The sequence below is a fragment of the Dermacentor albipictus genome, chromosome 7, assembly GCF_038994185.2.
Source record: "Dermacentor albipictus isolate Rhodes 1998 colony chromosome 7, USDA_Dalb.pri_finalv2, whole genome shotgun sequence".
NCBI classification, from domain to species: domain Eukaryota; kingdom Metazoa; phylum Arthropoda; class Arachnida; order Ixodida; family Ixodidae; genus Dermacentor; species Dermacentor albipictus.
Genome location: NC_091827.1, coordinates 12,269,820 through 12,291,075, shown reverse-complemented (window position 1 = coordinate 12,291,075; position 21,256 = coordinate 12,269,820). Strand labels below are relative to the sequence as shown.

Sequence of the window (21,256 nt, the reverse complement as noted above, 5' to 3'; positions counted from 1 at the left end):
GTAGGCCGGCCAACATTAAATTAGGATAAATTCTATAGACAACCCGTCGACTCACTGTGGAGGGCAAAGCCCTTGTGGTGCTAGCAGTGGTAGCTTCCGTTGTCTCCATCGTCGACGAGGTGGGAATAGGGCTGGCGGCAACACTCGAAGGCCTGCGTTTTCGAAAGGATAAGTGCGATGCCGAAAAGGCCCCAGTGGCATATCACCACCGAAGGCACGAATATAACTATCGGCATTCATTATCTTTAATATTGCACACGCCGACGATTGAATCTATGTGCAAAGTCAGCCGGCACACTACCACACCTTTAGAAAAAAAATAACGTAGAATAACTGCTGCATTTGTGAGCTGAGTCACTTAAACTTGTGCCTTTTACAGAACAATGGTACAGCTCCATACAAAATTTAGCAGAGAAAACTTCAGAGCGCACGCATTATATTCGATCAAACGCTATGGTAGTTTTAAGCGACAGGGAGTTGATGGTGGGTCTACTTCAGCAATTAAGAAAGCACCCATCCTTCTAGAGCAAAGATTCTAAAGTTAAGAAATTACTTTTACATTGTCGAAAACGCGTCCACTCCGACCCCACATACCCAGTAAAAAAAAAAGCCGATCGAGATGAAACATTGCTCGTACGAGGTCTCTTCAATTGGGGTTTACATATTAAGTTTTGGGGCCAATTATGGGAAATAATTTAGTATGTATCCTGGCTAGTCGCAAATGACACCACGTTGCTAGCATCGAACGATTGCTGTAAGGAGACTTAAAGTGGTCGATCATTTATTTTTCTTCGAGTACTTGGAAGGTAGAAGCAAATAAATCACCGAGATAACGAGTGAACGAGGCATTCACAAGCAACTGTCGGTCTCGCTAGCTAGATCCGCTCCATGGGTCATCAAAAGGAGTAATTACATCGTTGGAAACTAAAGTTCGTTAGGAATAATACCTTCTGGTAATATGGGGAATGTTGTACTTCATCTGTGCAGAACTAGTCAAATCTGCGCACACATTATACCAGGCGCGATAAATTACCAAAACTCCGCAGCGCCACCTAGAACACCTTATAGGTGAGTGAGAACCTTAAGAAAATCTGCGTACGAAGAACACGGAATCAAACTAAACTTTCTGCAGAGGTATACGTGAAGCCCTTTACAAGGAATTCAAGATTGCTCCACTAAATCGATCCCTACCCAGCCACCTTCCTGTCTCTTTGTCTATGTCTACCTCTCGATTTTTTCCTGCTCTAAAGCTTGCTGGCGTTCTCCTAGCATAACCATGTACCAACTAGCCCAACAAGCCACTCTCATGAACTCATTTTCTTGTTCCTTGGGCTCTTTCCTACCCAGCCACCTTCCTGTCTCTTTGTCTATGTCTGCCTCTCGATTTTTTCCTACTCTAAAGTTTGCTGGCATTCTCCTAGCATAACCATGTACCAACTAGCCCAACAAGCCACTCTCATGAACTCATTTTCTTGTTCCTTGGGCTCTTTCCTACCCAGCCACCTTCCTGTCTCTTTGTCTATGTCTGCCTCTGGATTTTTTCCTACTCTAAAGTTTGCTGGCATTCTCATAGCATAACCATGTACCAACTAGCCCAACAAGCCACTCTCATGAACTCATTTTATTGTTCCTTGGGCTCTTTCCTACCCAGCCACCTTCCTGTCTCTTTGTCTATGTCTGCCTCTCGATTTTTTCCTACTCTAAAGTTTGCTGGCATTCTCCTAGCATAACCACTAAATCGAATATGGTAAATCCACAGCCTTAATCATAGCGGCGTGCAATCAGTGGCGGCGAAGCAGATTGCAGCGTGCGCCTTTGCCGTAAGAAGGCAAAGCTAACCAACCTGACGTAACGAGGCTCGATTGAAGGCTGCGAACATGACATGATCTCTCTTCGCAAACAAGTCTGGCGTAGGAGCTGAATTAAAACGAATAAACGCATTTCAGTTTTTTTTTCGTTTTGTTAGTGTCCTTCTGGAAAGGACAACCATTCTTTCTCGGTCTCTTTATGGTTCGAATACCACTTGCGAGGTCGGAAAGGCGGCCTTACGGAGTTGTTTTCGAGGTGGCAACTGTGGTGGTAAACTTCACTCCCGGCGTCGCGAAGTTCTGGGACAGGGTCTGTCCAAGGTGGAAGGTGAAGAACAGCAGACCACCTGCTGCGGAGATCAAGGAGAACAGCACGAAGCACCTGCCACACAGGCCAACAAAACTGAACTTGCGGCGCCTCCGGTGGGCTACCAGGTCACTCTGTGAAGAATAAAGGGAAGCAAACGACTTCTGCAGAATGGTGGAGACACGGCCTTATGAACCCAACAGACTGTGAATCAGAGGGAGATAAAGGAGAAATGTTGTCTTCCTAATTTCAAGCGTCGAATGCCCACCGGTGGGAGCCGAACCCGAAACCGCCTGGCGATTGACAGTACGCATCCACTGCCAAGCCCGTAACACAGGCCTAGCAACACCGACACGAATACGCTAGGAATGCCGCTGTAGCAAGGGGACTCGTATACATAGGGGCAGCAACTGCTTTTCCTAGCCACGTTTATATGCGCGTATGATAAAAACTAAACGAATTGGTACATCATATTTGCTGATAGCGCAATAAGCCTAACAACACAAAAGGAGAGGCACAGAGACGCACAGACCACATTATGTCTGAGTGTGTCTATCGTGTTCTGTGGATTATAGCGTTATCTGCCAGTATACGAGTAGCTCACTCTCACCCAGCTTCAATCGAGGAAGAGTAGAAGGAGAGTAAGCTTGCGCGTGGAGTAAGCTCTGCATATTTACAGTCTTGTCGAGAAAGAGGCCGTTGAGACAACTGCCACAACTGCTGAAACGCAGAGAACACGTCATGCAGAGGTTGTGGGTTCGTCTGCAAGCCACCCGCGTTCCGCAAGTACGCTCGAGGTAGAGCACTTGAACAGTTGCAAGAACAGTTGCAATGTTTACTGGATGCACGTCAATGTTCAATTTCCCTTGACTCAGTTCTGCCCAGTCGGTTTCGACTAGTGAATCGTCGACAGCGAGCGGAGTCGCGCGTACCCCTACGCTCTCCAGGCTAGGTTGCAGTCGGAGTCCGTATGTGTAATCCAGACTGTTGTCGATCTCGTTGTGCTGCGGAGCCCCCCTGCTGACGTTTCCTGCTGCCGAAGGTCCTGTGGCCGTCTGCCCTCCTGGGAAACCGGCAATACAGGCGCTTGCATGTAGCGAATTGTGTTTTTCTATTTGATCCTAATAAAATTTTATTCGACGAGATAAGGCGAATAAATGAGGAGAATCACGATTCGTAGCATCATATTTATATACATGCATAAAATAAACAGCACTAAAGCAGGTATTACGTATACTGATAAAAAAATAACTATATGAATCACTAAATTCTTCATGCAGGCAGGAGGTAGCTTTTGTTCTGTATTACACTGAGCATTAAAATACGTTTAAAAGGAAACTACCGGAACATAATAAAGCCGGAATAAATCGACAGAGCATTCGTTTCGAAGTCTTTCAACGTTTTTCTATTTCCTAATATGCGACTTGTAGAAAACTGGCATCCTACATTTAAGTCACCCGTGCCATAACGCGCGAGTTCATGTAGTCACCGCATAACCCCATTCTAAGCCACACTTTGTGAATCAGGATATGCTGACGTCACACGAGAGGTACCATAATAAAAAATGGGTGGCGTTACTACACTTAATTTTCGTCATCTTTTCACTCACACAAGCTTTATTTTTACCACGAATGATAAATTCGTTACTTAAATGATAAATTCGTTACTTAAGAAGCATAATGTTCCAATTTAGGACGACTTACTATTCTAATCATTTAATACACAAAACTGTAATAGTGTCTTGCAATAACTATTACCAATCTATTTTGTTTGACATGGATAGGAATATTCTTCTACGCACTGCCACCAACGCTAGACGACTGTCCTCTTATGTAGCATATCCTAATGAATGCGAGACCAGCTATTTCGCCTCCTGTTCGAAACTGGGACCGCAAAAATATGCAGTGAAACGGCTGATTGAACCTCCATGTCGTGAATTTTCGGCTATTAACGAGCATAACCCGTCTCGCTGCCAAGTGCTAGAAGCAACTCGTACAGCGTTACCCAACAACCACATAAAATGTGACTCTGTACGGCATGCTAGTCGGCAAAAGTTTGCTTCTTGCATTTTTTATTCTACGTGCGTTTCTTTACGCTCTTCAGTTTTGTAAATGCGCACCAATGGACTACACTGGAAGGGGCTAAATATAGAAGAGCAACTTGCTTCCTAAAATTACAGCAGCGTTGCAAACGCTATCAGTGTTTTTATTATTATTATTATTATTATTATTATTATTATTATTATTATTATTATTATTATTATTATTATTATTATTATTATTGATCACCACTTTCAAAGCACGGACACTGGACCTTGTTCTGACACTCAGATTTTACTCTCACAGCCCTTACTTCGCTGCCGACGTAATCGCGCTGACCTTGTATTTCTATTCAAACTTAAGTCACCTGTCCCGACTCCTCAGTTGTATCCTGTTTCGTATTCCGCGCAACATCCCCAGATAGCACTGACCTTTCCATGTTCCTGCCTGTCATCATCAACGCTCAAGCGGCCACAAAATACAGAGTCTTTATAACGCTTACTTTCATCATCTCAATATTTTTCGTAACTCGCTGTCGTCGTTCTTTTCTCAGCGTTGCGTTGATGTAAGACAGTTCCACAATTGTTCAGCTGCTCTTCACCTCCATTTCATTTGTATTTACTATGCGCTTTGTTGTATGTATACACAACAAAGCGCTTTTCTGTTTGTTTTTATATGCTCTTTGTTGTATGTATATTCTTATTTTCCAACTTCGTTTTATTTATTGTTTTACTTGTATTTCCCAGCAATTATATTTGTTTGTTATTTAATGTATGCATGCGCCAGTAGTCACACGTTAATGTTGCTCCTGGCCACAATAAATAAATGAACAATTGATTGATAGATAGATAGATAGATAGATAGATAGATAGATAGATAGATAGATAGATAGATAGATAGATAGATAGATAGATAGATAGATAGATAGATAGATAGATAGATAGATAGATAGATAGATAGATAGATAGATAGATAGATAGATAGATAGATAGATAGATAGATAGATAGATAGATAGATAGATAGATAGATAGATAGATAGATAGATAGATAGATAGATAGATAGATAGATAGATAGATAGATAGATAGATAGATAGATAGATAGATAGATAGATAGATAGATAGATAGATAGATAGATAGATAGATAGATAGATAGATAGATAGATAGATAGATAGATAGATAGATAGATAGATAGATAGATAGATAGATAGATAGATAGATAGATAGATAGATAGATAGATAGATAGATAGATAGATAGATAGATAGATAGATAGATAGATAGATAGATAGATAGATAGATAGATAGATAGATAGATAGATAGATAGATAGATAGATAGATAGATAGATAGATAGATAGATAGATAGATAGATAGATAGATAGATAGATAGATAGATAGATAGATAGATAGATAGATAGATAGATAGATAGATAGATAGATAGATAGATAGATAGATAGATAGATAGATAGATAGATAGATAGATAGATAGATAGATAGATAGATAGATAGATAGATAGATAGATAGATAGATAGATAGATAGATAGATAGATAGATAGATAGATAGATAGATAGATAGATAGATAGATAGATAGATAGATAGATTGATTGATTGATTGATTGATTGATTGATTGATTGATTGATTGATTGATTGATTGATTGATTGATTGATTGATTGATTGATTGATTGATTGATTGGATGCGCATGTAGGAAAAGACCTAGCTATCATGCAGACTTCCCCTTCTCGCTTAGTCACCCATCAACACTAATGGAATATAAATATAGGTTGAACCGCACCTATGCGCTGTTTTGACTATACGTAGATAAAGTTTACAATCTGTTACTGCGATAGAATTAAATGGCCCATGAGGCGGAAAACACGGCGTCTGCGTTGGCGTGACCGAAGTCGTCGAACCCACGACCTTTGGTGTTAATAAAGGCGAAGGTAATTGCACAGTTATTTAAGATAGAGTTAATTAGGGCGCTCGAAGCCACGCCCCTTGGTCCTAATTAAGGCTAAGTTGGTTAGGGTGCGTATAATTAAGAGAGTTAATTGAGCCACTCGGAATCAGGACCTTTGATGGGGGTGGAACCCACTACCTTTGCTGTCATTTAAGGCGAAGTTAATTAATTTGCACATTTTCCTGAGGTAGAGTTACCGTATTTTCGCGATTCCAAGCACCCCCCGATTCTAAGTACCCCCCCCCCCTCTATTTTCGTGAAAAAAAATTGGGAAAAAAGTTTGCTTGCGAATCTAAGCACCTACCTATTTGTTAGAAAGCGCGTGTAGCCAAGGCCGCCAAGCGCGCCTGCTCACTCTGTCATCGAGCCGGAGCCGTCGGAGTCCCGAGGTGGCACGGCATCCGCGGCGCGAGTACGCCGTACAGCCGGACTGTACAGATGTATGGCGAAAGCTACAGAAAGCGCCCCCATCAACCATCGCAAAGTGGATTTCGGATGATTGGAAGCGGGTCCAAGTGGACGTTGTGGTCAAATCATTTAAGAACTGCTCAATCACAAACCATTTCGATGGAACGGAAGACGACCTGCTGTGGGATACCGAGAGCGGTGGTTCAAGCGGTATGACGAACTCGAGTGGCAGTGATAGCAACTGAGCATCCGACACAAGCAATGGGTTCACTGTGTGCACTGATTTTTCTTTTGAATGTTTGCAAAATAAAATATTTCTCGCACCCATCTCGTCGTGATGTCGCAGCGAAAAGAGGTAGGGGGGGGTCATTCTAGATTTTTCGAATCTAAGCACCCCCCCTCACTTTGGGCATCGCGATCGTGAAAAAAAAGGGGGTGCTTAGAATTGAGTAAATACGGTAATTAAGGCACTCAAACCCACGACCTTTTGTGGGAGTTGCACCCACGACCTTCGGTGTTAATTAGGGCGAATGCAATTAAGGTAAAGTTATTTAAGCTAGAGGTAATTAAGCTGCCTTTAATTAGAGTATACTTATGCCACTCAAGGCCACGGCCTGGGGTGTTCGCTAAGGCGAAATTAGGATACTGTTAATTAGAGGTAAGACACTCGAACCCTCGACCTTTAGTGGGAGTCGAACTAATGACCTTGCTTTGTGCAAACCTTGTGACGAACACCGTTGGTCACGTCGCGGCGATTCGGCTGATGTGGCCACTCGAGTCACGTCACTCCGCCAGTGACGCCACTGGGCCTCGCGGCGCTTCTGCTGACGGGGCCGCTATGCTTTCGCATTCATCCACGTAGGCATACCCAAGCGCGCCTTCAATTTTCATGCATTCCTATAGTAAGGAATACTTTTTTCATGTAAACGTACATGTAAAAAACTACATGTGCAAGCATCCACACGAAGACGTAAATTTTGTGATTGATTGGAATACCGATGTTTCATTCCCAATTATCCTTGTCCTCTCACGGTATTTGAAGGTCACATTACGGGTATTTTTTGTCTTCTGCAAACAAACAACGGTCTCGATAAAATTATTTCCACTTTCTGACAAGTTTCGCCAGCATCTGACTTCATATCCGTATATCTTGCATAGTCGTTTCTGAGTTAATATAAAGAAGGACATAGAAGGCAATACGCACTAAAGTCATGATGTCGCAGGAAGATATTGCGCAGGAATTAATCACGGAAAATGATAACTTCCTGTGCCACAAGCGCACTTTCATGCTAAATTTGTGGATCATTTCATCTTTCATGTCCCAGAAACAATTCCTGACGTTCTGGCGCGTGAACGATGCATGATGAAATACATAGACCCTGTTCGTTTACCCAATCGTCAGGGCTGTGCTGCATACAGCTAAGGCATTTTTGAGATTTCTCAAACTAATCGATTAAAGTGTTTTTGCTGCATGCTTAGAGAACACTGTTAACCCTGTCCGGCATGCTGGTCCCCCAAGTTATCACCTTTCTGCGTATATATTCTATCCTTGAAGCGCGTAGACCCCGCGTATTGACTTTCAAACAACGCGTCATTGCAAATTTCCGCTGCCCAAGAGTGGTGGCGCCAATGTCTCTGGACTTAGCAACTCCTTCATAGTACACTAAGTTCACAAATACGAGTCAGTATCGCGTGTCAAGTGTTAACGACCAAGATGGCATCCATGGTGCCATACGAGCAAGTTCGTGTAGTGCTGGAAATGAAGTAGGTGTGGAAGATCAAGTGCTCCAATTAGAACAACTGCAATACGTTGAGTGCATGTTGGTCCCTTCAGGTAACAACCTCTCTAAGACTGGAATATTTTTTTTCTTTATACAGCATTCTCTTAACTGATGTTCACCTTTTGTCAATAAAACGTACTTTTACTGCGCAAATTCGTTTTTTTTTTGCACCCGACACTATTATTAAGCATGGGCCAAGTTTCCAAAAAACGTTCACCGATAATTACGATACTCGATCCTAATGCGAAATTTGAGGGCAGCTCTATTCGCGTTTTTAATTCGCGATATATTGGCTGGCGCGTTATTGCGCTATTCTATATTGCTATGCCCTATTCGCAGTCGACCGTTCGTGTGCTTATCTGCTCTTTCTGTGGCAAAATGTCAGGGGGTGCAGCTTTCTTAGTATAGCTCTCATGTTCGAAAAAGCCTGCGTGACTTTCGCCACACTTTCCTCCCAACGCGATGCACCGGCATAACAACACCCTATTCAGGCTATCGCCATCATACATGCCAAGCTGTGACAAAATTGGGGAAAATCCCACGAAGGGGAAAGGAAGGGGTCCCCCCTCCCCCCGCCTACGTTCGCGCTTTATTATTTAGAGGCAGCACACAAGCAGCAGTCAACTTGAAACAGCAGAGCTGAGAAACAACACACTGACTTAACCAGCCATGGTCGCTTAGTGGCTATGGTGTCGTGCTTTCTACGCACAAGGCAGCGGGATCGAATTCCGGCAACGGCGGCCGCATTTCGCTGGGGGCGAAACGCGAAAACACCCGTGTACTCAAAATTTAGGTGTGTGTTATAAAGAACCCCAGGGGTCCAACTTTGTGGAGTACCCCACTACGGAGTCCCTCATAATCAGATCGTGTTCTTGGCACGTAAAACGCCATAATTTAACGCACTGAATTTTTCAGCTATGAGGCTGCTCCTGATTTCGCCTGCTTCGGAAACTATACACTGGATTGGTTTGCGCGAAACAAGTATCCCCTTAGTACACGGCGTCTTGCACTTACTCAAGAAGGCTGCGCAAGCTAGTCCCACAAAATTTCCTTTCTGCACGCATTCTTCTTCAACCTTGCGGTGCCCCATACATGAAAAACATTGAAACTTTTTCTTCGCATGAAGAAATCCTTTTGCACAAAACATTACGCAATATTCGCAAAATCATAGAACGAGCTCATATTCGAGAACTTTACAAAATCTCGGGAGAGTTGGAAGGTATGCACCATTCGCCGATGTGAGGCTGCACTCAGGTGCCAACAATCTCACGCTACAAGCTGCTAATACAGACAAAATTTTACGGACGGCGAAAAAAACAAGTGTATGTAACAACGGTAGACTAACCTGCAGCCACGCCGACGGTGCTGCCAAGGAGCGCGCCAAAATCCTTCAGGTCCTCTGTGACGTGCGGCGCGCGCTTCATTTTCACGTTGGAGTGAGCTTGCGCGCGCTGATTGTCGCCCACAGCCGTAGGGTACCGCCACGGATGAGTCGACACAGGAGCCTCCTCGCTTGAGCTCAGACCACCGCTGCTGACTGGCGATCCGGACAGAGAGAAAGGTTGCTGGAATATTCCCATAGCAGCGTGAAAAATCAGGATCTTTTCGCCAGCTTCTACATATTCGAAACCACGAAATAGTACCTGGCGCAATCTTAAGACCATACCATAATGAAGCCAGCGAAAACATAGCGGTAACTGCTGTAGGGAAGAAAGACGTCACGCAAGGATCCACGTCATGGCCCCGGATGAACATGGCGGCGTGCAGCTCAAGCCTGTCCGAATTCAGGTCTAACGCACAGCAGTTTCTGCTCCGGAGGCCCGCTTCACCTGAATTGCGGCGGTTCTCTTACGACCTAGTCAACAACTCATGCCTGTCGCTAGGTTATTTCCGTTCGAAATCCGCCGCCGGACACCTACCGTAATACAAGTTGGCACAAGCGTCCCCAGCACAGGCGCACGGCTTTCATCACGGATGATCGCTTTGGAGAAATTTCCTATAAGTCCACTGCCCCCTTCATGGGATTAGCTTCGAACGAGAGCAGCCATCGGAGGTCATATCGCCATGCGTGCGGATGAAGCGGCACTATTGCCCAGGTTCACATCGGGTCATGCAGCTTTGAATTCGAACGCACGACCAGCCCAAGCACTCACGGAAGCATTGGGCTGCGCCACATGTCGGCCGATGGAAATCATCTCATAGCAACTCGTAGGCGACTCCCATAACAAAGCAAGCCATAGTCGGCTCGCAAAGTCTGAGGTTGGCGTTGCGTCAGGAGGCGAGGTTGGCGTTGCGTCAGGAGGCACACCTCACCACATGCGCTTCTCTGCTCGCAGCAGCTTGCACCTTGACACGGTCCAAATATTCGCATTCTCTCTCTCTCTCTCTCTCTCTCTCTCTCTCTCACTCTCTCTCTCTTATAGATAGATAGATAGATAGATAGATAGATAGATAGATAGATAGATAGATAGATAGATAGATAGATAGATAGATAGATAGATAGATAGATAGATAGATAGATAGATAGATAGATAGATAGATAGATAGATAGATAGATAGATAGATAGATAGATAGATAGATAGATAGATAGATAGATAGATAGATAGATAGATAGATAGATAGATAGATAGATAGATAGATAGATAGATAGATAGATAGATAGATAGATAGATAGATAGATAGATAGATAGATAGATAGATAGATAGATAGATAGATAGATAGATAGATAGATAGATAGATAGATAGATAGATAGATAGATAGATAGATAGATAGATAGATAGATAGATAGATAGATAGATAGATAGATAGATAGATAGATAGATAGATAGATAGATAGATAGATAGATAGATAGATAGATAGATAGATAGATAGATAGATAGATAGATAGATAGATAGATAGATAGATAGATAGATAGATAGATAGATAGATAGATAGATAGATAGATAGATAGATAGATAGATAGATAGATAGATAGATAGATAGATAGATAGATAGATAGATAGATAGATAGATAGATAGATAGATAGATAGATAGATAGATAGATAGATAGATAGATAGATAGATAGATAGATAGATAGATAGATAGATAGATAGATAGATAGATAGATAGATAGATAGATAGATAGATAGATAGATAGATAGATAGATAGATAGATAGATAGATAGATAGATAGATAGATAGATAGATCGCATGCAAGCGCATGAATGCATCAAAATGTTTATAGGCGCAGTACTTTGAGCTCAAGCTTTGACAAGATTCAAGCGCTCGATCTCTCTCGGATCAATGAACTGAGCTGCGTTGCTGCACCTGAGAACGTCAGGCGGATAGTTCTGCGGGCTTCCAAACAAGCAACCACTACTTGGGCAGCGCTTATTACATAGACTGAGAGATGCGCTGAACACATATGCCACACGCACAGCTTTCCAAAAACGTTCAAGGTCCCTGCAGTACGCAGAAGGTTCAGTTCCATCGGCCACGCCCTTAACTGTCCAAAGTTGGTTACCTCGTTGACAAGACACGACCATGGTAATCAAGATATGTGACAGTTGGTTCCCTGTTGACAGATGTTTTCAGTTCCCATTCCAAGGCTTCCCTTCTAGCTGGTGGCGCTGTTTCACTAGCCTTAACGCGTGTTGATACGCACTTCTCCCTTAAATAACCAGATCGACCTTCTGACACTGTGCCTAGACCTGCCTCGTCTCTTCGCGAGAACATTCACGTTAATTGCATCAAGCCCTATAGTGCACATTTCTCCAGGCGGCGCCACGAGTCCTTGAGGTTACGTAGTGGCAGGGTTGCTCGACGCACCCACCCGCTTCTGCGATCAGGGGAGAGGATTTTCCGAAGGAATCGGGTGCGGCAGGTAAGATAAAATTGTGCCCTCCACATCCGCCATTCTGTCGCACATGTGTCCCAGCTGTACCGACTCCGGCACACGCGAGTGAACAAATTGTTCCCTGTTTACCCTGCTTGCCATTGGGCGACAAGATTTCAGCTGAGCCCTGTGCGAAAGTGACATACAATGAAATCCAATAAGAAATTCGCACTACATTAGCTCAATGTATGAAGAGCGTAAAAAATGGAAAATGACATACTAAATGGGACATAGACGAGCACTGATGTTATATATTTTATGTGTAATGCGTTTGTATGAAAATCGGTCGAACACAAATATAGGTCGACCACTACGTGTTGAACTCGCCTAGCAATAAAGAAGAGTAAAATTCTAATATTGATCGACCCGTACCTTTATAGCAATACTAAAGACATGAGACATCTTTGCAGGCTGCTCTATCTCGCTAGTCCATGCAACAAACCGCATCCTTGTCCGAAATGCCAGAGAAGTCGTCTTCGGCACCTAAAACGACTTCATCCTCGAGTGCCGTCGAGTGATTTGGATACACAGTATTTCTTAAGGCCAATCTGAATAACCTCGCGACTGGCTTCATGGCGGGTGCGACGGAGGCGCCCCGCTAGCTCGGTATTTCCTAGCTTTGTTCAGGAACATAGGTCAAGATTATTTGGTTAGAAGTGTAGGTCGATAGGTAATTGTGGGTAACAAATTTGGGAAAGAAAGGTCAATCTATATTCGAACAAATACGGCAATCCAATGGAAAACCGCCATAGTTTTGCCCAGCAGAGCGCTTACGCTTCTTTTTCTCCTACGCAAACAAAACTCCTCTTTCCGCTAGACTGCTGATAGCTGCTGTGTTGTGCTTTTCGCTACCCTCTACACAGCGGAGTGCGTCAAAGGAAACACAGCAGTCGATAGCCTCCATGTATAGCCACACGAACAATAGTGGAAGCCTTGCGTCACGCAGTGGAGAAGGGCTTCAGTTGAGCACATATGGATCTAAGCACAAGAAGCGTGTACCGCCAAATGTCAAGTATGTGCTGTTAAGCGTTACGGTAACCAGAAAACTGCAAGAGCGAGTAATTCCCTAATCGCACTTCTCAAGTCTCATGCACTAACAAAAGAAAATGACCCATAATAAATTCTGGGTGTTGGTTGCGGCTTCTTACCGCCAACGATGTCCACCAGGTGCTCTTCGGTGCAGGTTCAGTCTTTTTCGAATCAAGCTTTTCAGCTCCAACGGCCTTCGCAACGGCACTCGGCGGTGCCTGTGCTTGTAGAGCCGGTGGCACCAGTGATACCGATGGCGTCGTTGGGGTCGGTGAAGCTAATAATGCCGGCGTTGCCAACGCTGACGTCGTTGACGATAGCGCCGGTGGCACCCCTTCGGCCGCAATGGTCTTTTCCGGTTCAGCCGACGACGTCACAGCACCAGTCACTTCCGGTGGCTCGGACGTTCCAGCCGGCATGGCAGCAGGTGCCGTAAGTGCGGTGGGCGACTTCACAGTTACCGATGGGCGCTTAACTTCGGTGGGTGGCTTGACATTTGCCGGAAGACGCCTCATCAACGGAAGATCTGGAGTTGTAGCAGTGTCTTCGCGAGGTGGCGAGGACGAATACGACTCTTCATCGTGGTTCCCGCTCGCTTTGCCGGCTGGTCCTTGACTGATGACGGATGATCGCCTTCGAGCATCGTCGAGCGCCCATGGAAAGCCGGCAGATGATAATTTTCGGGTACCTCTGCCCTCCAAGAGTGAGACGGCTGAAGGTTGTCTTCGTAAGCCAGCGGCCAAGGTAGCAGAGACTAGCGATTTTCTGCGCTGTTGTCCAAGCGCTTCAGGAGAAGCAACGCAAGATTGCCTGCGCTGTGGCGTAGGTGCTCCGGCGACACCACCTGAAGATTTTCTCGGCTGTTCGGGAGATTCCGGAGATGCAGCGACGGAATATCGCCTGCTTGCGTCCGTCATCCCCGAACCTGGCGGCTGTTTCGCAGTGACTTCTGGTCCGCTGGCCATCGGTTGTTCAGATGGGGCCCCAGCGGCAGTGCCAGGGTTCAGCGCAGGCTTGGCTGGTGCTGCCCAGGCGACCGTTGCGCCGCGACCTCCGCCGCCAGGGGGCGACGCCACCATCCCTTCCTCGTCGTCGTAGCCCGGTTTCTCGCCCCCTTTACGGCCGCTTCGCTGGTCTAGCGGTCGCTGCCAGACACTAGCGAGGTTCTGCTGCACAGGTCTGACGGCACGATCCATGGTTATACTCTCCGTGCTGTAGTCCAGTGAGCGCTTCGTGGCCGACCTGACAGAAGGTGTTCGGGGAGCGACGATGGCCATGGCGTCACCTGGCTTAGCTGCACATGCGAGGCAAATTGTGAAGCGACGACAATGTAACACTACATTATGCCTGAATCGGTATTTTACCACGATACGCAATTCGGTGTACATGAATGAGTTAGCATTATGAATTGCATACATATATATATATATATATATATATATATATATATATATATATATATATATATATATATATATATATATATATATATATATATATATATATATATATAGTACTCCGATATTATCGGTAGATAGATACCCGAGAGACGAGCCGCCACGAGAACAACGACGAAGTGGGTCTGTGCCCTGCGCGCGAGAAAATGTCGGCCTTGCGCTCTGGCTCCAGTTCAGTGTAAATAGCTTGTAAATAGCCTCTTCCGTCTGTATTTTTCTACACGTAACGTTCTGGTGGAGGTGAGCGATCCCCGTCGTCGCCACGGAACTCCGGAGTACATCGAGCTTGTCACCATGCCTCCGGGTGAGGAGACCACCTCTGCAACGGCTTCGGCTTGTCCGACTGCTCCCGTCGTCACGGTTGCCCAACATCGCGACCCTGGTGTGTTCTCTGGCCCGGAGGGACAGGACGTCGACGAAGGGTCAAGCTGTATGAACATGCCAGCGCTAATAACAGGTGGGACCCAACCATTATGCTCACCAATGTCATCTTTTTTCTCGGCGGCCCCCCACGCGTGTGGCACCAGACGCATGACGAAGAGATAACCAGATGGGACAATTTCAAAGAAAAGCTCAGGGAATTGTTCGGCGACCCCATTGGCCGCAAGGTTGCCGCGAGAAAGGCTCTTGCGTCTCGTGTTCAGACATCACATGTCACATGTCACACGTCTTAAAAGGCATCGCCGACGACGCTTTCAATTTGCTTGTTTTCGGCAACGTCTCGACAATCGACGCCATCATTAAAGAATGCCGTCGCCTTGAACAGACTAAGAGCGGTCGTATCACACACCACATCACGCGGCTACCCAACACTGCTGCTACGTCTACATGTGAGGATCGACCACGTCAGGCTACCACCTGTGACGACGTCACCCGTATTGTTTGCCGCGAGCTCGATGCCGCCTGTCCGCCAGCTTTTGCCGCGAAGCCTCCCGATCCGCCTGCAACCACGATTGCGATGGTTCAGGCCGTAGTCAGACAGGAATTTGAGAACATGGGTCTGAACTCCGTCTGTACAACGTCTCAACCCAATGTACCCAGTTCTCTACCGGCCGTCCTCGTCCCCGGCAGTCCTTTTCTGCCATATCTCACCGCAACCCGTCCGAATGGCATACCCCTGATGACAGGCCGAACTGCTTCCACTGCTGTCGCATCAGCCACGTCGCTCGTCACTGCCGCAACCGATGGCCACCACCTCCTCGGACATACGCCGCCACTTATTCCCGCACTTTTGGACCTTCTGTTCCCTATGCCACCCGCCATGAACCCACTGTTGCTGATGCCCCTGCTCCGAACTTTCGCTACAGCCGCTCGCCCTCACCTCGATGCCATCAGTCTCGTTCGCCCCAACCCCGCCGCTTCTCTTCGCCGCCTATCGCCTCCCGGACCCAGCCGGAAAACTAGGCACTGCAGCTTCTGGAAGTGAAGCTGCGTTGTCGACCATGCCCTCAAATCCTCTGCTCACATTAGCAACGAACCAAAACCTTCTTGACGTTGACGTTGACGGCTATCCTGTCACTGCAGTCATCGATACAGGCGCACATCTTTCTATTATGAGTGCTGCCTTCCGACGACGACTCAAAAAGCTCCTCACCCCAACGACGGCACGCGGCGTCCGCGTTGCGGATGGCGGTACTGTGCCTATTATCGGCACGTGTAAGGCACGAGTCAGCATTGCCGGCCGCCACACCCCTGTCCTCTTCACCGTGATTGCTCATTGCCTCTACGACCTAATTCTCGGCCTCGACTTTCACTCCGCGCATTCTGCCCTTATTGACTGCTCTGCCAGTACCCTTCGCCTTGAGTTGCCGATTCTGAATTCGCAATCTATATACAGAGTGCCGGCTATTTGCACTAGGTCAGCGTCAGTTGCACTTCGCTACTTGAAGAGGCAGTACTTGTGTCGACTGAGTTCCTGAACAACACGTTCCAATGTGGTGAACGTTGTGTTACTCAGGGATGCGGGACTTCAAAGTGCGATGTAATGCTAATGCATTTCTCCCGCGTTTGTTGCTCAATCGCTACTGACTCTTTTATAGACTAGGAATCCGCAACACATCGAAAATATTCTATGAGGACATGATCAAACAAGAATTCTTATAGGGACCCTGAAACGATTTTGACGATTTTTCACGAACGTACCGAGCCGTTAGGCTAGGTGCTCCTGTTCATTAGATGACGCATTTAGGCGCTCAGTGTAAACCATGCAATTTATTATAAGGTTGTAAAATGTGCACCGCTATCGATCGCCGCAGCGCCGCACCCCTGAGTTTTCAGCCGCCTCCTCGCAATTTATGTAGTCAGCCCAATTGACTTCAGTGGAGCGAGCTATTCGACTGACTACCAAAGTCGTGTTAACGATAATTTTTAAAACTTTAAGGTGAACACACGTTGCTCGTTATAGTTGGAATGATGGTTAATTTGCTTTTATAAAGAAGTAACAGAGATCGAATAAACAACGACCATTTATCACTACACTCAAGTACTTTCGGCACGCAGCAAGTGTCGTCTGCATGTTTAACAACGTTCTCCGGATGGACGCGAGCTGTGAAGGCAGTGATGGTCTTGCGCTTTCTTTTCGCGAGCACCATGGATCGCCCTTGCTGCACTGTGGGTTGCAAATCTAGCTATGGGCAACGTGGCAAGCTGGAACAGAGAGTCCCTTTGCAAGGCAGCATTCGAGCAGAGTGGCTGCAGCGCATCGGGGCTGTCGGTGTCCGATCAGTGCCAGCATCTACAAATTTTTCGGCCATCTCTTCACTCTGGAGGATTAGTACCTCAAAGGAGAGTTACAGCGGGTCAGGTATTCGGGTTAGCGCAAGTGCAAGCGGACTCGGCGTTTTGCCGGATGAGCGGGGCGCAAGCATGAGACGTGATCGTCCTCGACGGAGCAGTCACCTTGTGGCACAACGCTTAAACAGACAGAGCTAATATAGAAGTAACCCAGAGTATTCTATTTACTGGTCGTGTAAATTTTTGGCAGCAGTGTAATCGTGAAAACTTACTATTTAAATGCTTAAGCTGTTTTACACCTGGTTAGAGCAATATTGCCTCAGCGTTTGTCTGCTGAAACTCTGCGCCACTAGGTGGCTGCACCGTGCAGGCCAATGAGGCCGCACACTTATGTATGGGCTAAAGCTATTTCACCCCCGTGGTTTTAATAGGGAGGGATGTTACGCCTCTGCCCATTCGTCAAAACGCTCCGTGCGCCTGTGGTTACCGGTATACCGGCCACACTAGGCGCTGCGACAGAACTCTCGCAAAGCACGCTGCTTGGATAGGTTTCGCGGGCCATCGACGGCCAGGTAAAACTGGCGAGGTTGGCTCCAAGACAACCGGAAGTAGATGACGCAGAGCCATTGAAGGCGGAGCCTAGCCCCAATCACTCAAACGAGTTGAGGAGAAAAAGCTTGGCTAGAGAGGTCGGCAATTTGCAGTCTTCCACAGCTCTCCTAATATGAAGCGAATAACAGCGAGAACAACGGGACATGCAGACTGAGAAAGACGAAACGCTGTCTGAATCCTCATGTCCCGTTGTTTACGCTGTTATTCGTTTTTTTTTCTCATACATGTACCAACCGGCCCAAAGCCGCACTTTATATCTTAATATGAGACACCTCGATTTAAATTTTGGCGCTAATGTTTTACTGTAGGTGTAATCTACGCGCCTACAAAATTCGTCCAAACCGTTTCAGGGACCCTTCAAGCATGTCAGCGGCAACCGAACGTTAGGAAAGCACCAATAAATGCATGCACACGAAGTGCTTTAGAGAGCATACAGACATAATTTGTAATTATTCAAAACTACAAACATTACGCAGATAAGGGGACTCAGATTACCATCCGTATAACCAACGATCAGGAGAGAAACAGGTGTTTTTTTCGAGCTCAGCCGTGATGCGAATATGAGTCCTCCAATACCTTTGGCCATAGTCACTGGGCTAATGGGGTCGGCCCCCATGTCTCCTCCGGAGGTTTATAGAAAACCGTGCCATAAACTCTAGCACAACGCCAAACAATGCAATTGGTTCCAATGGCAGTTTCGCTAAACTATTTATTTTTACAGATCAGTCATGCCTGTAAAGAGCCAAATTTACTCGATGGTAAATTCCGCACTTTCGCCAGAAGGGTGACAGGTGGCTCCACAGCAGTACTTCGTTAATCACTTAGTTATTAGTTCAATCACTTAGTTCATTGTTTAGTTTTGTTCCTGAATTAGCTTATTAAGGTAATCAGCTGAATTAGTTTTGATGAAGTAGTTGTGCTACTCATACTACTTATTTCTTAGTTAGGCAGGCTTAGTTCTTACCTACAAAATTAGTTTAGTTATTTGCATATTTGTTCAGTTAGTTACCTTAGTTAGGCTAACTGTTAGTGAGTTTACTCAGTTGAGTTAGCTTTCTTTTTTGGTTTAGAAAGTTCAATTAGTTATGTAGTGAAGTTAGCTTCGGTATTTATTCACCTTGGTGGCTTAGCGGCTACGGGCTCTTTAACTTGCACCTAAATCTAAGACCATAGGTGTTTCCGCATTTCGTCCCCATCGATATGACGCCGCGGTGGCTGGGATTCGACCTCGCGACCTCGTGCTTAGCAGCCGAACACCATAGCCCCGAAGCAACCAGGACAGGTGGTTTTGGCACGTAAAGCCCAAGAATTCGAATTCAATTCCAGGTTCAGTATTAGTGAGTTTAGTTATTTAATTTGCAATAATTAGCGTAGATATATTTTCCTTGTTCATTAGTCCAGTTAGTTATTCGTTATATTTGCTCAAATAGGTTAGTTATAATTAGCTTTGTTAGGTTAGTTATTAACGAGCTTAATTGGTCAGTTAAGTTTACCTAGGGTAGTTTATTGTTATTAAATATTGTCTTTGCTAAGGTAATTAGTAAGCTCAGCCATGGAATTAGTGCCGTTATTTAGATTAACTTTGCGGACGCCTATGGCACACCTAAAGTAAAACATTAACGCGCCAACTTAAATGAAGCGTCTCATATTAGGAGAGTTACAGATGATTGCATGATACTTACTCTCCATCCTAGCCATTGTTTTTCACCTCAACTCGTTCGCCGAGTGATCGGGGCTAAGCTCCACCTTCAGAGGCTCAGCGCCATGATGTGACATCGAGCTTATCCAGCTAAACACAGAGCTGCAATACATTACTGTAACCAAGTGTACAACATCTTGAACATTTTGCAAGAACGTGTTCACGATTACGCTCCTACCGAGAACTTAGACCAGCAGAAGAATGTACTTACTGATGTATCAGCTTTCTTTTTGTCCGTGTTATATCTGTGCCACCGGGTTGCTGCACCACGCAGGCCTTTCACGTTTGCGCCTCCGCTCAACCGGTAAAACGCCCAGTCCGTTTGCGCTTGCCTTTCCCCTAATACCGGACACGCTAAAACTCTCTATTGTGGTAGTAATCCTCCGGAGTGAAGTGACGGCCGCAAAACGCACTGATACTGGCGCCGATCGGATACAGACAGCCACTGCCCTCACCTGTTCCATCGCAGGGGTGCAAGAAGCCGCAGCTTCACATGTCACCAGTCGCTAGGCTGGCAGCCCACAGCGCGTCAAGGGCGGTTCATGGTTCTTGAGAAAAGAAACCTCGAGACCAACACAAACCACGCCGCTTGCATGAACACGTAACACGTAGTAACACAAGCAGAGGACGCTTGCTGTGTGCCGGAAGTGCTTCGTGGTAGTGTTAAATTGAGTGTAGTAATATGCATACCGGCAGAAATAAGAATGACACCTTTGCAGCACCGCTGACGCACCATAAAAACTTACCACAAGAATCAATATCGATGTTTATTAAAGAGTGATTTTCCTGATGCCTTACATGTACCCTACTTGTGGAAGTACCTACAGGCAATCCACCAGCCTTGTTCAATCCCTATTGAAAGCAAGTGTCCAATGCGTTGATGACTATTATTGTTAATAGACGACTGCACCACCACTGTTGTAACTGTTCCAAAACAAACTCAGAAAGAAATATGCCTTTTTGGATTTACCATGTCCCCACATATCATTCATCTATCTTGCACGCAATTACTTTCCCCCTTTCACGTCATTAACGGCATGTTCCTATTCATCAGCTGGATATAACATTGCGGCCAGGAAACCAGAGTGCGAATGGTGAAGGCCCCATATGTAAGATTCATGACTATTATTGCTTGGGGAAAATTATAAGCCCCCAACTGAAGAAGGAAGCACTTACCGGTACCTTTGGCAGCATCTGTGACCCCGCGCTTAACGGCGGACACGGTGCCTTTCTCGGCGGTCGAGCCGGGCGGCACCTTCGGTTGTAGCAGATGCTCCACATCAGTGAGCAGGACCTTCGGCGAGGAATCCGTGTCATCACCCCTCACGCCGGCATGTTTGACGTTGATTTCAGACCCATCGCTGCTTTGGGACGACGAGTCGTCTGAACCGGTCGTCATTGGGCGCCTGGAAAACTCGGAAGACATGGCGACCTGGTCGATTGCTCAGCCTGCTTCTTCTCTGCGCTCGTGGCTTCGACGCGCGCTCTTCTCGAGGAGCACCCGCTGCTTCAGTGGATGATGATGATATTCGACGGG

At 45.9% G+C, this 21,256-nt stretch overlaps 1 protein-coding gene across 2 annotated transcripts in view; it reads right to left on the bottom strand.

Annotated features, from left to right (window-relative positions):
• The window catches only part of LOC135904420 (mucin-5AC-like), a 35,888-nt gene extending 14,632 nt beyond the window's left edge, over positions 1-21,256 (bottom strand). Inside the window, exons 1-6 of one of the 2 annotated variants that reach the window (XM_065435218.2) lie at positions 20,896-21,256; positions 13,338-14,512; positions 9,654-9,873; positions 3,048-3,178; positions 2,050-2,249; positions 56-152 (exon numbers count right to left, since the gene is read on the bottom strand). In XM_065435218.2, coding sequence (XP_065291290.1) covers positions 56-152; positions 2,050-2,249; positions 3,048-3,178; positions 9,654-9,873; positions 13,338-14,512; positions 20,896-21,145 — 2,073 coding nt within the window. In that variant the 5' untranslated portion in view covers positions 21,146-21,256. The remainder of the gene's footprint in view (positions 1-55; positions 153-2,049; positions 2,250-3,047; positions 3,179-9,653; positions 9,874-13,337; positions 14,513-20,895) is intronic. The other variant, XM_065435219.1, reaches the window with a different exon arrangement.